Source organism: Mustelus asterias, chromosome 1, assembly GCF_964213995.1.
Source record: "Mustelus asterias chromosome 1, sMusAst1.hap1.1, whole genome shotgun sequence".
Classification (NCBI taxonomy): Eukaryota; Metazoa; Chordata; class Chondrichthyes; order Carcharhiniformes; family Triakidae; genus Mustelus; species Mustelus asterias.
The window spans coordinates 125,078,421-125,093,461 of record NC_135801.1 but is presented as its reverse complement, the minus strand read 5'-3'; the positions used below and the strand labels follow the sequence as shown (position 1 = coordinate 125,093,461).

The following is a 15,041-nucleotide window of genomic DNA, read 5'->3' as shown; positions in this document are numbered from 1 at the left end:
ATGAAGTAATATTAAGCTTTTGATATTAGAAAAATCATTTACAAGTTAGTTTCTTATTCTGAAAACATGAACATGGTGTTGAAATAGTTTTAAGAAATACAGGGCAGAAAGTGTCTTACAGATGTTGGATAGAGGATTGGTTAGCTAACAGGAAACAGAGTAGGTATAAATGGGTCATTTTCAGGTTGGCAAATTAAATGCCACAGGAATCAGTGCATGGGCCTCAACTATTTATAATCTATATCAATGACTTGGATGAGGGGACCAAATGTATGGTTGCTAAATTTGCTGATGATACAGAGATAAGTAGGAGCATATGTTACGAAGAGAACATAAAGTGTCTGCAAAGGGATATAGTTGGTTAAACGAGTGAGCAAAATTTGGCAGATGGAGTATAATGTGGGAAAATGTGAACTTGTCCACTTTGGCAGCAAGGATTAAAAAAATCAAATTATCTAAATGGAAAGAGGTTGCAGAACTCTGAGGCACAGAGGGATCTGGGATTCCTGGTACGTGAATTCTACCAGTATAAATTTGGAAATGATATGAAAACTGTCAAATTGTGTCAGATAAAAGTGATTAGGAAGGTAAATGGAATGCTCTCATTTATTGCAAGAGGAATGGAATATAAAAGTAGGAATGTTTTGCTACAGCTGTAAGGGCACTGGTGAGACACAGCTAGAGTACAGTTTTGATTGCATTCGTAGGAATTCAGAGGAGGTTCACTCAACTGATTCCTCGGATATGGGTGTTATCTTATGAGGAAAGGTAGAACAGGCTGGGCCTGTATCCATTAGAGTTTAGAACATTGAAAGATGGGGTCAGATTTTCCAACCTCACTCACGGCTGGGATTCTCCGGTCCCATTGCTGTAAACGGAGATTCAGCTGAGCACTAAATTCTGCGTTCTTGCTGGCAGTGGTAATTGGTGTGTGAGAACTCTGGCCATGATCTTATTGAAACGTATAAGATGCTGAGGGGATTTGACAGGCTGGATGCTGAAAGGATGTTTTCCCTTGTGGGAGAGATCACAACTAGAGGACATCGTTTAAACATGAGGGGGCTCCCATTTAAGATGGAGATGAAGAGAAATGTCTTTCTCTCAGAGAGTCATGAGTCTGTGGAACTCTCTTCCCAAAGAGTGGGAAAGGCAGGGTCACTAAATACTTTAAAGCAGAGGTAGTTAGATTCTTCACTAACAAGGGAGACAAAGGGAAAAGGGGTTGAAAGGAAAGTGGTGTTGAGGCCACAATCGGATCAGCTATGATCTTATAGAATGATGGGCCGAATGGCCTATTCCTGCTCTTAATTCATATGTTCGTATATTGCAATTTGGTTTCTGTTACCTTTTGTGTACCTAAGATTTAAGATCCCTTAAAGTATAGGTAAAGTATAAAGTAAAGAGGGAAATTTGGCCGATTGGATAAGAAACTGGCTATCTCATAGAAGTCATGATGTGGAGATGCCGGCGTTGGACTGGGGTAAACACAGTAAGAAGTTTAACAACACCAGGTTAAAGTCCAACAGGTTTATTTGGTAGCAAAAGCCACACAAGCTTTCGGAGCTCTAAGCCCCTTCTTCAGGTGAGTGGGAATTCTGTTCACAAACAGAGCTTATAAAGACACAGACTCAATTTACATGAATAATGGTTGGAATGCGAATACTTACAACTAATCAAGTCTTTAAGAAACAAAACAATGTGAGTGGAGAGAGCATCAAGACAGGCTAAAAAGATGTGTATTGTCTCCAGACAAGACAGCCAGTGAAACTCTGCAGGTCCACGCAACTGTGGGAGTTACAAATAGTGTCACACTATTCATGTCACTAATCATGTCACACTATTCATGTCACTAATCATGTCACACTATTTGTAACTCCCACAGTTGCGTGGACCTGCAGAGTTTCACTGGCTGTCTTGTCTGGAGACAATACACATCTTTTTAGCCTGTCTTGATGCTCTCTCCACTCACATTGTTTCGTTTCTTAAAGACTTGATTAGTTGTAAGTATTCGCATTCCAACCATTATTCATGTAAATTGAGTCTGTGTCTTTATAAGCTCTGTTTGTGAACAGAATTCCCACTCACCTGAAGAAGGGGCTAAGAGCTCCGAAAGCTTGTGTGGCTTTTGCTACCAAATAAACCTGTTGGACTTTAACCTGGTGTTGTTAAACTTCTTACTATCTCATAGAAGACAGAGGGTGGTGGTGGATGGAAAATTTTCAGACTGGAGACCAGTTACCAGCGGTGTACCACAGGGATCAGTGCTGGGTCCTCTGCTATTTGTGATTTTTATTAATGACTTGGAGGAGGGGGCTGAAGGGTGGGTCAGTAAATTTGCTGATGACACCAAGATTGGTGGAGTAGTGGATGAGGTGGAGGGCTGTTGTAGGCTGCAAAGAGACATTGATAGGATGCAGAGCTGGGCCGAAAAATGGCAGATGGAGTTTAACACTGATAAGTGCGAGGTGATTCATTTTGGTAGGACAAATTTGAATGTGGATTACAGGGTCAATAGCAGGGTTCTTAGGAATGTGGAGGAACAGAGAGATCTTGGGGTTTATATCCACAGATCTCTGAAGGTTGCCACTCAAGTGGATAGAGCTGTGAAGAAGGCCTATAGTGTGTTAGCGTTTATTAACAGGGGGTTGGAGTTTAAGAGCCGTGGGGTTATGCTGCAACTGTACAGGACCTTGGTGAGACCACATTTGGAATATTGTGTGCAGTTCTGGTCACCTCACTATAAGAAGGATGTGGAAGCATTGGAGAGGGTGCAGAGGAGATTTACCAGGATGCTGCCTGGTTTGGAGGGTAGGTCTTATGAGGAAAGGTTGAGGGAGCCAGGGCTTTTCTCTTCAGAGAGAAGGAGGATGAACGGCGACTTAATAGAGGTTTATAAGATGATGAGGGGGATAGATAGAGTGGACGTTCTGAGACTATTTCCTCGAGTGGATGTAGCTGTTACTAGGGGGCATAACTATAAGGTTCATGGTGGGAGATATAAGAGGGATGTCCGAGGTAGGTTCTTTACTCAGAGAGTGGTTGGGGTGTGGAATGGACTGCCTGCTGTGATAGCGGAGTTGGACACTTTAGGAACTTTCAAGCGGTTATTGGATAGGCACATGGAGCACACCAGAATGATAGGGAGTGGGATAGCTTGATCTTGGTTTCGGACAAAGCTCGGCATAACGTCGAGGGCCGAAGGGCCTGTTCTGTGCTGTACTGTTCTATGTTCTACATAACATCATGTATCATACAATGGCTCTGAACTTCTCAGTGGTTGTCCTAACCTTCTGTCGTAATTTGGGTGTAAGGATCAGCAGAACCCCAAGAGAAATGGGTCTAGTTGGACCAAGGAGCGGCACAGGCTTGGAGGGCCGAAGGGCCTGTTTCCTGTGCTGTACTGTTCTTTGTTCTTTGAAACAGGAATTTTCACCATTTCTTCAGGAGTTCCATGGACCTCCCACTGAAATTACAACAGGAGATTGAGAGAATGCCCACGGATTTCAGGGCCAGCAAATTTAATTTATGTAATCTATCAGTATAAATTTGGAAATGATATGAAAACTGTCACACTGTGTCAGATATAATAGGATAGAACAAATAGAATAGGATATTAATCATGTTTAAACTCAGGGAAAAAATGGAAAAATCTAAAGTTTTCAGAGTAAAGTGAAGCCATTTTCCTGTGTACATTCCAGTTGTGCCTCAGTTTGGTCAATTATTTATCAGAAATAAAGATGTAATAATCTGGTCACTGAGATCACATATATCAGAAAGTCAAGATTCCAGTGTGCATTTTTTTCTTTCTTTATTCACGAGCATCACTGGCAAGGATAGCATTTGTTGCCCATCGCTAACTGCCCTTGGAATCAAATGTCTTAATGGGCCATTTCAGAGGGTAATTAAGAGTGAACCACATTACTGTGGATTTGGAGTCACATGTAGGCCAGACCTGACAAGGGTGTCAGATTTCCTTCCCTAAAGGACATTGGTGATTTTTTTCAACGGCAATCAATGATAGTTTCATGGTCGCCATTACTGAGACTAGCTTTTAATTCTGAATTTAAATTCCACCAGCTGCCATGGTGGGATTTGAACCTATGTCCCTAGAGCATTAGCCTGAGCCTCTGGATTACCTGTCCAATGATATTACCATTATGCCACTATCTCCCCCTTGGCTAGATATCATTCACTGTTTGCACAAAAGAATACTAAAAATCCTCCCTCCTCTTCAGAATATACAGGTTGAATTCCAAAGGTGCTCCAGCCTTTCAAAGAAGTGGCCATGTTCTTCCAGTGGGAGCTCAGGCAATGAGCAATAAATCATTCAACCCGTGGAAGAGTCAGAGCTAAGCCCATTTTTGTCATCCACAACTTTCAGCCAAGGTCATGATTTGGTGCTGGTACAATAACTTACTTTCCTTCAGCCCAGTCACTTACTGCTGATGTTCAGAGAGCTCAGTACAGATTAGGAATCAAGGTGAGGACATTCTGGTGTGTACACCAATGTTTTTACCTATGAGACCATTGGAGAAACAATAATTTATTAATAAGGTTTCCCCTTTTGTTTCTTATGTAATGAAACTGGTGGGATCTACTGCTTAAGTAATCATCCTAAACAGTTGGTACTGAACTGGAGAAAGAGCAGGGGAATGAGACTAATTGGGTTGGTCTTTCAAAGAGCCATCATAGGCCTGATGGGCCAAGTGGTCTCCTTTCATCCAAAGGATTCCTCGATTGTAGGTGTGGATAATATTGTGAAATGCATAATAATCATGTTTATGTACATTCTAGGGAACAGCTGATTTGAATGTACCTTGTAAAGGTTACATAGGTGCACAGGTACAGTGCGGTTTTATACACAAGTCATAAACCCTGCATTAAGAATCACTAAGTATTGATAATCGGGCAGTATTCATGCAGTTCTACCTCCAGCACAGGTGGCAGAGCATTCTGACCAGGGCAGATGATGCCATGCAAATCCCACTTCTGTATCACCACTACCAGTGCGAGTGATTGGAACGTTAAATTTGTATCGAATTCCCTGGTTTGGTTCCTGTAGAAGCACCTATGATGAAACAAAACAGATCAGATAGGCTTGAGTCTGGAACCTTGCTTCTTAGGGTCACATACACATCATGTCATTCAGTACAACCTTCAATATTACAACTACCTCTTTCATCTCATCACATTGCTTAGGGAAATAAAGAAATATCTTTTCTCTTTTGGTGACGTCCTTTGTTCTGATCAAAATAAGGGATGTCAGTGCCACAGAATTGGATACTTTCTCCATATTTGTCACTCAGTAGTAGCATTGCATTTTGCGAGAGAAGAGGCAGAATAAAGGTCTAGATGTGCTTAGAATTTTTGGAGTTGGCGGGACATGTTTACAAGTTCTGCTATGTTTTGGCTGTGTGTGGGTTTACAGAAGGAGTGAGAGTGAGCAAGTCTCAATCCCATTGCCCCTACAGTGGAGAAGAGATTACACCATCAAGCAGAATTCCTTTCCAATTTTCCCTTCCCTGGGGACCAGGCTATGGAGTTGGATGAACAGCCAAGACTATAATGAATGGAGAAGCAGGCTCAAAGGGCCGAATGGCCTACTCCTGTTCCTATTTACTATGTTTCTTCCTCGGACTGTGTAACAATTCTTGCCCCGGGATAGTCTTTCACTGCTCCACTCTGTTTCTTGATCATCCCCTCATTCTGTCTGTCTTCCCCCTCCACTCCTACGCTCCACACACCCCCTCAAGTCCTGACTTGGTGTCCCTCCCCTCCGCTCCCATGTTCACCACACCCACTCCCTCTCCCCCCAACCCCCCCACTGGTCTTGCCTCCTGTGCCCAGCCTTGGCGCAGCTTGTGGTGCAGGCACCTGATATCTTGCAGCCACATTGTGAAAGGTGCGGTGAAGGCAGCGCCTACTGACCTCCAAGTCATTGATGAAGTGAGGAGTGCCAGGTGTGAGTTGTTTCTCTACAGCCAGGAAACAGACTGTTCTAATTATCCACTGGTAGAGCATTTAGTTTGGAGAGTCGGCCTTTTAATGAGCATTCATGAGATGCAAATCAGAAATGAATGCAAAAGTGGTTCCTGACATAGATCAGCTGGAAACTCCTTTAACCAGTCTTTAACCTTCCATCGGGAGAACAAAATTCCAACGTAATTTCCTGCCAGTAGGAAAGTGACTTTTTCCACCATGTCAGATTTAGTGCCCTGCCCACCATGATTCCCACTACTGGCACAAGTGGAACATTCTGCCCAATGTAGTCAGAATGGGAGATTTTAATTTCACATCGATTGGGAGAATCAGACAGCTCTGGGGTAAATACAATGGCCTACAATAGAAATTGTATTGTGTCCAAATTAGGGTGCAATCTGGAAGCAATACATGATGCAACACAATGAATGAGTCTGACAAAAAGACCAATGCCAATGAGCTGTGGGTGCTATTCGTGGCCCAGAGGCAGCTGATGGATTGCATGAAGGTTGGCAAGATCAGCTGCCTCAGAAAGCAGCCAAAAACCCCTAGCGAGTCCTGGGGACTGGGGGAGTGGTGTGGAGAGAGGCAATTGGCAGGAGGTATGATTGCTGGCCAGCAGCAGACATACAGTTGTACGTACACCTGGTGGTGGAGCCAATCCTACAGCCCATGGCTCTATACCGAGGACTATGAATTTGGAAAATTACTCTTATTATTTTAATGTCAATTTCATCCCAAAGGGTCGATGCATTCGTTACTGATATTGTAACAATGTAATTTCACTTACAAAGAATTCAGCTTTTTCTCCTGGTAATGGTTAAGTGAAGCTCCACAGGCTTGATGGTACGGTTGGCAAGAAGATATATTGCTGCCATTATACTTCACCTGTGAAAAACCATTGCCCGATGCCAAGTGGAAGAGAAGGAACAGACTTTCGAGCAGCTGGTAATGGTCAAACTTTAAGTGAGCGCTGGGCTTGACCCAGGGTTCCAATGGAGATGATTCCATCAAGCAGATTCAACATGTAAGAGACAATTTTCAAACTGGCCAGAGTTTGCAAGTTATATTTAATGATTAAGATTGCAGATTTAACGAATTAGGTATGTTTTTCTGACTGGAGGGAATGAAACAGAAAAGGGGCCAGTTATCTGTTACCAAAGATCTCCCTCTGTGGTAATTAAATTTGGCTTTTTATTAAAGGTAATGTTTTTATTCATTATCTATTGGTCCATTACCTCATTCCAGATGACTTCAAAATGTTATATTAATAACCAATATTCACTCCTTCCATGGATGCCCCACCCCAAATCCTGGACTCGGGGTGTTTGCACACTTGTGCTGGAAATCTGTACTATTTGCCACGTAACTGGGACACTGGGATCAGGTGGGAGGAGGATGGTATAAATGGGGTGTAGGTTATTGTAATTCTTCACCACAGTTTAAGTGAGAGAGCTAAGAGTTTCTATGACACACTCAATCATTCTTGAATCACCCTATGCTTGGAAATCTAAAATCCTCCCCAAATACCTTTAAAAACAATGGACACCATCAATGTAATTCGATGATCTGCATCGTATCATAATGCAACAACCCCAACTGCCAGCAAAGTTGAGACCAGCTGTCTCAAAGGAAAACCTTCCACTGACTGGAGTCATATCTAGTATAGAGAAGACTCACCAAGCCCTCCTTAGGACAACGAGGAATGCACAATAAACGTGGTTTTCTCAGAATCACCCATATTCTAACAACAAGCTTTTAAAACTCTGGCAGGGCTCCTCCGCAGGTTGACAAAGTCAGAAATGTATCTTTATAAACTGATGAACACAATGGGGAATTTCTGTTCGGGATAAAACGCGGCAAGAGCTGCTGACCTCACTGCCCAAATTCTCATGATGCACTCCCAGCTGATTAACCTCAATATCTGGAGTACAAATTTGTAAGATTTGCCTTAACTGCGCATGGGTTCATTTCTGGGCATGAATACATTTCCATGAACCGATTCCAACTCGTGTAATTTTCAAAAGAGCCAGATGAGCAAATATTTTAATGAAGAAGATATGTTCTTTTTTCCCAAGCTTGTTTTTGTTTAGAGAGGGAGTCCAGCCAGAAGAGCTTAGTGTTCTCACAACGATTGCATGAAAAATTGATACACTGATGCATTCTGACATGATCATTGTCTTCACATTGTGTGCTTATAAACAACAAAAAAAAAGCTTTGGCAAGTGTTGAAACAGTGCCCCTTTGAGTTACTGATCAGGCAGATTGGTAATTAAGAGGATAAGTGGTATTGCATTCTGTTGCCAGTTACAAGACATATTTGTGCCACTACACCATGGAAACCTTCTGCCGGCCTGTGTACACCTCCCTCCTTCTCTCCGTATTATCACAGTCTCTTCTGTTCCTGCAACTCACAATGGGAACTGCTGCACCTTTCCAAGAACAGTGTCTGCATGCACAGCAAATCCTGAATACCACTGCTGGGAAACTGGGTTCCATAGTGTCATTGGTGCTGATACTACAGAAGCTGCAAAGTCATAAGATGATGAATGATGGGGTCTGCACTTACAACCAATTCTGGTGCAGCCGGTACTGTGCCCCAGGCTGGGAATGTTGTGTGCATTTTAACAAATTTGGCGTATGCTCCTGAACTTGGACTGCACAGCGCCTCTGAACACCTGTGTTAATCAGTCACAGCTGTATTTGTGTTTAACCATGTAAGGGACCCACCCCCTATTATTTAAAGAGCTAGTCCTCTACCCAGAGCTCTGATGAAGGATCATCCTGACTCAAAACGATGGCTCTATTCTGTCTCCACAGATGCTGTCAGACCTGTTGAGATTTTCCCGCATTTTCTATTTTTGTATCCAGAGTGTAGGTAAGGCGTTTTTGACTTCTGCGATGGCAAAGCTTGTAGAAGTGGTGTGACTTGCTTTTTGGAGATTTGTGCATCCACTCAGGGAGGGTAGAGGTTTTCCTCACTCTAGTCTGCTAGAGGTATGAGGGCAGTTGCGCAGTACCTCTGAATCTGCAACATGAGCTACAGACCTGCAGTGAAAGGAAGCTCTACAAAGAGGGAGGACACCCTTCACGGAAGGCCCTACCAGCACAGGTTTTTTGATAGCTCTACCCCAACCTCCTGCTTAGCAGGAACAATGCCTGAAGTGACTCAGCTTCACCAAGGAGATGCGTATAGAACTGTGCCACCTCCATCAACACAACTTGCACACTCATACCAGGCAAGGATGACACTGCAGTGGACCTCAAAGTCACAGTGGCATTGAACCTACAACACAAGACGAGAATTATAGAATCCCTACAATGCAGAAGGAGGCCATTCGGCCCACTCTGACAGAGCCTCTTACTCAGGCCCATCCCCCCACCCTGTCCCCTTAACCCCATGCATTTTACCCCACTAATCCTCCTAACCTACACATCTTGAAACATTAAGGGTCAATTTAGCATGGCCAATCCACCTAACCTGCACATCTTTGGACTGTGGGAGGAAACCGGGGCACCCGGAGGAAACCCACGCAGACATGGGAAGAATGCGTAAACTCCACACAGACGGTGACCCAAGGCCGGTTACAAGAGGAGGACTGAATGTCCCCTGTGGCGAGTACTCATTTCCTGACTCCCCAAATCCTGTGTACCATCTACAAGGAACTAATAGAGAGTGTTCCCACTTTTTCGGATGAATGTAGCCGCATCAAAAAGTTGACACCCTCCACCAACAGTATCCTTTCCATAACATTTTTTCTAAAAATATACATACTTACACAAATGGAAATGAACTAATCAATTTTGAGCATTTCCATAAGCTGAATTTTCCAGCCGTTCTCAGTGGCGGCATCTTTCAGTCCTGCTGACGCCAAACTCGCCGCGGTCTCCCGGTAGCAGGGTGTGCAGAGAACCGGAAACTCCATTGACAGCCACAGGATCAGAGGATCCCACCACTGGCCAATGGCAGGCCATCTCCGCAAAACATGCTACGGGCCTGGAAAATCCAGCCCATAGTGAACGTCTTGTGGGTGCATTTCACTGTCTTAGTGTCCCACACAATGTTATCCCAGTGGCTGCAGGATGACTGTTAGAAGGCTGCTGGCTTTGGAGGATGCCCTTAAACAGCTCTCAGTCTTGAGAGCCTGGCTTCAAACTTCAGCACCTCAACATAGGTGGTAGCAGTCAGGGGTATCTAGCTATGATACAACAACAAGGGCACTGGCTGGTAATAATGGGAACCAGAACAATATTGTTCTGAGAGAGGTTTTGTGCTTCAAAGAGCCACAGCTACTGCCCAGGGTGACATTTCAGCAATCCTGGTCATCAGAAGAAAGATATGATGGTTGAACCACTGCGAGAGCCATGTCTCTTTGAGGACTGAGAGCCATAGGCATGCTCACTGCAGGCTGAGCCTGCATAGCTGCAAGTATGGATCTCATGGCCCATGTCTATGTTTCTCTTACAGCATATAGATGTGGCTAGCGTTCACAGAGTCACAGCGGATCAGTAAATGCTGACCACCGCATCAATGCTGAATAGAATGGGCTCCAAGTTCAGTATGATTTCCCGTGCTATTTTTAGAACTGGACTCCTCTATGCTCCTTGACAATGATAGGAGGTTGTCTGTATGGCAGGCCTATCAAATCCTCCAAGTTTCTTGGTGTTCATCCCCAGCAGTGTTCTCCTGTAGTCAGGCCCATCAAAGTCCTCATCTGTGTCCCGGTAGCAGAACCCCTCTGCAACCTTTCCCTCTGGTGACCTGGTACATGAATAGGGGAGTTGAGGGGGGATTTGGTTAGCTCAGTTGGCCGGACAGCTGGTTCATGATGCAGAGCAACGCCGACAGTGTGGGTTCAATTCCCGTACCGGCTGAAGTTATCCATTAAGGCTCCTCCTTCTCAACCTTGCCCCCACCACATCCTTTGGTTAAATTGCCACCAGCTCTCTCCCTCAAAGGGAAGAGCAGTCTATGGTCATCTGGGACTACGACACCTTTATATGAACTGTTCTTTCCCCAGGCCTAGCCACAGCCCTCTTGTGCCCAGTGGTTTGTCATGCTTAGATCCCAACCCTATACTAGCCTCCAAAATGTGTGCAGTACCAGTGTCTGAGCATCCTTTCTTTGCTGTATCTCAGTTGTGTGGTGAGAGGTGGGGGGAGGGGGGTCCCATGTTCTTCACAGACACTTCTGGAAAAAAATTCTCAGGAGCTCCAGAACTGATACTCATGCATAATAATGATGCCCAGCCTGTTAAACTCCGGCAGGCCTTTAAATTCAGTGAGCTGATTGAATAGCAATTAGTTTAATTATGTATTCTGTCACATCCCTACCCGGATTTACCTTTCTGATATTTCCCTCCCATCTAAAATTGCTATGGGTAATGGAGAGACCATTGAAAGATTAAAGTTTTCCAAACCACTTTCCAAACTCTTCTGCTACTGTAGTGACTATTGGCACCATAACCTTTCAGCAGGATTCTCCATGTGCTCCTAATGAACTTGAGATGGGAAAGCCAGACTGGACCACAGGACAGGGAATTCTCCACTGTCCTAGTTAACATTTAATTCTCAGGCAGATTATCTGGTCATTATCTCATTGCTGTTTTGGGACGTTGCTGTGGAGAAGCTGACTGCCACGTTTCCTACATTACAACACTTGACTGCATTCGCAAAACCTCAATTAATTGTAAGGCACTTAGGAAGCCCTGGGGTCATGAAAGGTGCTCATAAATCCAATTTTTTTCTTTCTTTCACTTTTTCTGTGCTGGGCAGAAGCACCAGAAGGACAAAGATGCACCCCACTTCCGTAAATGCTGAATATCTGGTCCCTTATCTCTAATGCCCCAGTAAATGAGCTCACACAGTCTTTGACACTCCTCAAGTCTGCAACTTATTCACTATTTTGAGGTTTTCTATACCAAGATCATACCCCTTGCAAGTGGGTGGACTATGTGAATAGTTCTGAATTTTCAACTTTTTAAAAAGGAATCCAAAATTTAATTGACAAAAGAGTCATTTCAAATTTATCTAAACTGTGATGCACTATTTTGATATATTTGAATGTGCACAGAAATTACAACATAATACTGCTCATGGAGTTTTGTTTTACTGGCTTTGCACCTATATTGGTGTAATCCCCCCATGATTGAAAAACAAGTGTAGCCCGCCTGCACGTGATATAACTTACAAGGAAACAGGTTTGCATTATATTACCAAATTATTTTTTTAAAAGACCTGCAATTGCTTTGTTAATGGCACTTGGTGCAACTTCTCAAAATAATGCAATGGGGTGGGTCTAATTAATGTGTTAGCTATTGTCATGATTGTCAAACCTTTGCTTGATAATGCTTTTGTGAAGCTTCATGGGACATTTTACTATGTCAAAGGTCCTATATAAATATGAACTGTTCGTGCTGAGTGATGCAAAATATTTCTATTTTTGAACTATATTAGCCATTATCTTAGTCAAGAGAAATTAGAATTAGTACAATGAAAACATATCTCTGGAACAGGACTAGTAAAGACAAGTATAGTGCAACTCCTTGATGGCTCAGCTGGTTGAAGCAGTAGCAGAACCTTGTTCAGGGATTCTCCCGACAGCCCACTGAAAATTCGGCTGAACATCAGCAGAAATGCCAGCTACACAATGCATTCGACATTTCTGCTGATTTTCCTGGCAAATTAGCACTTAAACCACAAGTCAAGTAGGCCTATATTTGACCCTATAAGCCTGTACAGCCAACTGATCTCAGCCAGGGTAGTAGTAGGGGTACTCCAGCTTGCATTGGTGGCCCTGCATTAGGGAGAGAAAAATCAGACAAGGTTCCAGTTCCTGTTTGGAGTACGTGTAAGTGGAGAGGGTCAGGCTTGGCTGTAATTGTTCCCTGCTGACACTCACCGTCTAGACTGATGGAGAGTAAACAGCATATCAAACAAACTATAGCAAGGAGTCAACACTTTTGAAAGAGAAAGAAGAGGATGAAAATAGGCAGAAAAAACAGTAATAAAATAAAATAATACAGGTTTTTTTTAGAGGTATTACCATGACAACTAGCATTTCTGTGGTAGGCCCTAATGCCTCCAGAGACTCTGGTTCATCTGCAGGTCTCCTATAGTGGAAAGCTGTGCCAGCAACGTCAAATTTTCTTGGCCAGTCGATAGTCCAGGCACCATTTATGTAATACTCATCGCCCTCAGATTTCAAAGCTGTAAGTAAAATTTTCCAAATTACTCTTAAGACAAAGCTTCAGCAACTTCATAAAGAAACAACGAAGTATTTTGCAAGTAATATAGAAGTGTTTAAAAGTTACCACAACCGAAACGGCTGGGAATGCTCAGCAGCTTAGATAGCACTTGTAGAGAGATGAAACAGAGCGACCAGGCAGAATTTTCAAATCACGTGAGAGGTGGGCTTGGAGGTGTGAGGGCTGGAAAATTGCATCATGCTCTTTACTGGTGCCTTCCCACCATCAGTCCGTTTTGGTAGAGGTTGATTTGGAGGGATGGGGTGGTGGTGGTGGTGATGATGGCTACCTTCCCGCAAACAATGGGCAGCGATTAAGGCAATCGATGAATCCAATTAAGGCAAATGTTCTGAGGCTGCCTGGAATTTTCTAGATTGCTGCTGGGTACTTCTGTGACAGCTGAAGCACGGAAGTGGCCTCCTGGTGGCAGATCAGGAGCGGTGCTCCAGCATCATTTTAAGCCACCCCTCCCCCTCAACTGCAGCTGACAAAGTGAGATGGTGACAGCTGCAGTCACAGACTTCCTCTCCACAATGGCAGGCATGCAGCACTAACAAGTTTCTCTTTCGAAAAACAATGGCATCCACATGAGGATGCCTCCTCCATTTGGAGGCACCCTCTCTCTCTGACCTACATGGGCACCACTTACCCCTGATGATGGCCAACCACTCCAGCATCAGGAGCCTGCCAGCCATCCTTAATTGGACAGTAGGCGTACACTCTGGCCACTGATTTGCCAAAATCATCCTGGTGTTGAGGTGCAAAGTCAGGAGCTGGACATGGTCAGGACTTCAAACGAAAATTTAGTCCAAGGATTCAGGTTGAGGCTGCCAGATCTGCTGAGTACTTCCTATCTTTTCTATTTTTATGATGGGGAGATGCCGGCGTTGGACTGGGGTAAACACAGTAAGAAGTTTCACAACACGAGATTAAAGTCCAACAGGTTTATTTGGTAGCACAAGCCACTAGCTTTCGGAGCGCTGCCCCTTCATCAGGTGAGTGGGAGTTATGTTCACAAACAGGGCATATAAAGACACAGGCTCAATTTACAAGATAATGGTTGGAATGCGAGTCTTTACAGGTAATCAAGTCTTAAAGGTATAGACAACGTGAGTGGAGAGAGGGTCAAGCACAGGTTACACACCTCTTTAACCTGTGCTTAACGCTCTCTCCACTTACATTACCTGTACCTTTAAGACTTGATTACCTGTAAAGACTCGCATTCCAACCATTATTTTGTAAATTGAGTTTGTGTCTTTATATGCCCTGTTTGTGAACAGAACTCCCACTCACCTGATGAAGGGGCAGCGCACCGAAAGCTAGTGGCTTTTGCTACCAAATATACCTGTTGGACTTTAGCCTGGTGTTGTGAGACTTCTTATTCTATTTTCATGCCAGATTTCCAGCATCTCCAATGTTTTGCTTTTACTTTATTCCTTAAAAATCCTTTGAGTGGAGCAGTTTCCAAACTTCTGAAAAATTGATTGTTTGTTTAAAATGTACAAGACTTGCATCCAATTTTAATCGTTCCAAATAAATGAAGCAAATAAATTAAGCAAACAACATATCTCCATATATATATGTTATTTGTATATATATATACATATATATATATATACACCTCATCACTAAAAACTCACCAATGTAGTTTTTTGACATTGCGAGCTCCCGTATTTCAATATGAACTGATCCTCTTGGTATCTGTACTACTTCCATGTAACCTGGAAGCACAACATTTAGAACATGAATGACTTTATTTCAATGGATAGGCTGAAAGTAACTGACGTTGCGCTGCCATTTCTTTAAAAGAAATTC

General features: G+C 43.4%; 1 protein-coding gene across 1 annotated transcript in view; it reads right to left on the bottom strand.

Annotated features, from left to right (window-relative positions):
* Positions 1-15,041, bottom strand: part of adamts6 (ADAM metallopeptidase with thrombospondin type 1 motif, 6) — a 268,724-nt gene that overhangs the window by 27,461 nt on the left and 226,222 nt on the right. The window contains exons 18-20 of the mRNA XM_078218220.1: positions 14,867-14,947; positions 13,025-13,188; positions 4,930-5,068 (exon numbers count right to left, since the gene is read on the bottom strand). Coding sequence (XP_078074346.1) covers positions 4,930-5,068; positions 13,025-13,188; positions 14,867-14,947 — 384 coding nt within the window. The remainder of the gene's footprint in view (positions 1-4,929; positions 5,069-13,024; positions 13,189-14,866; positions 14,948-15,041) is intronic.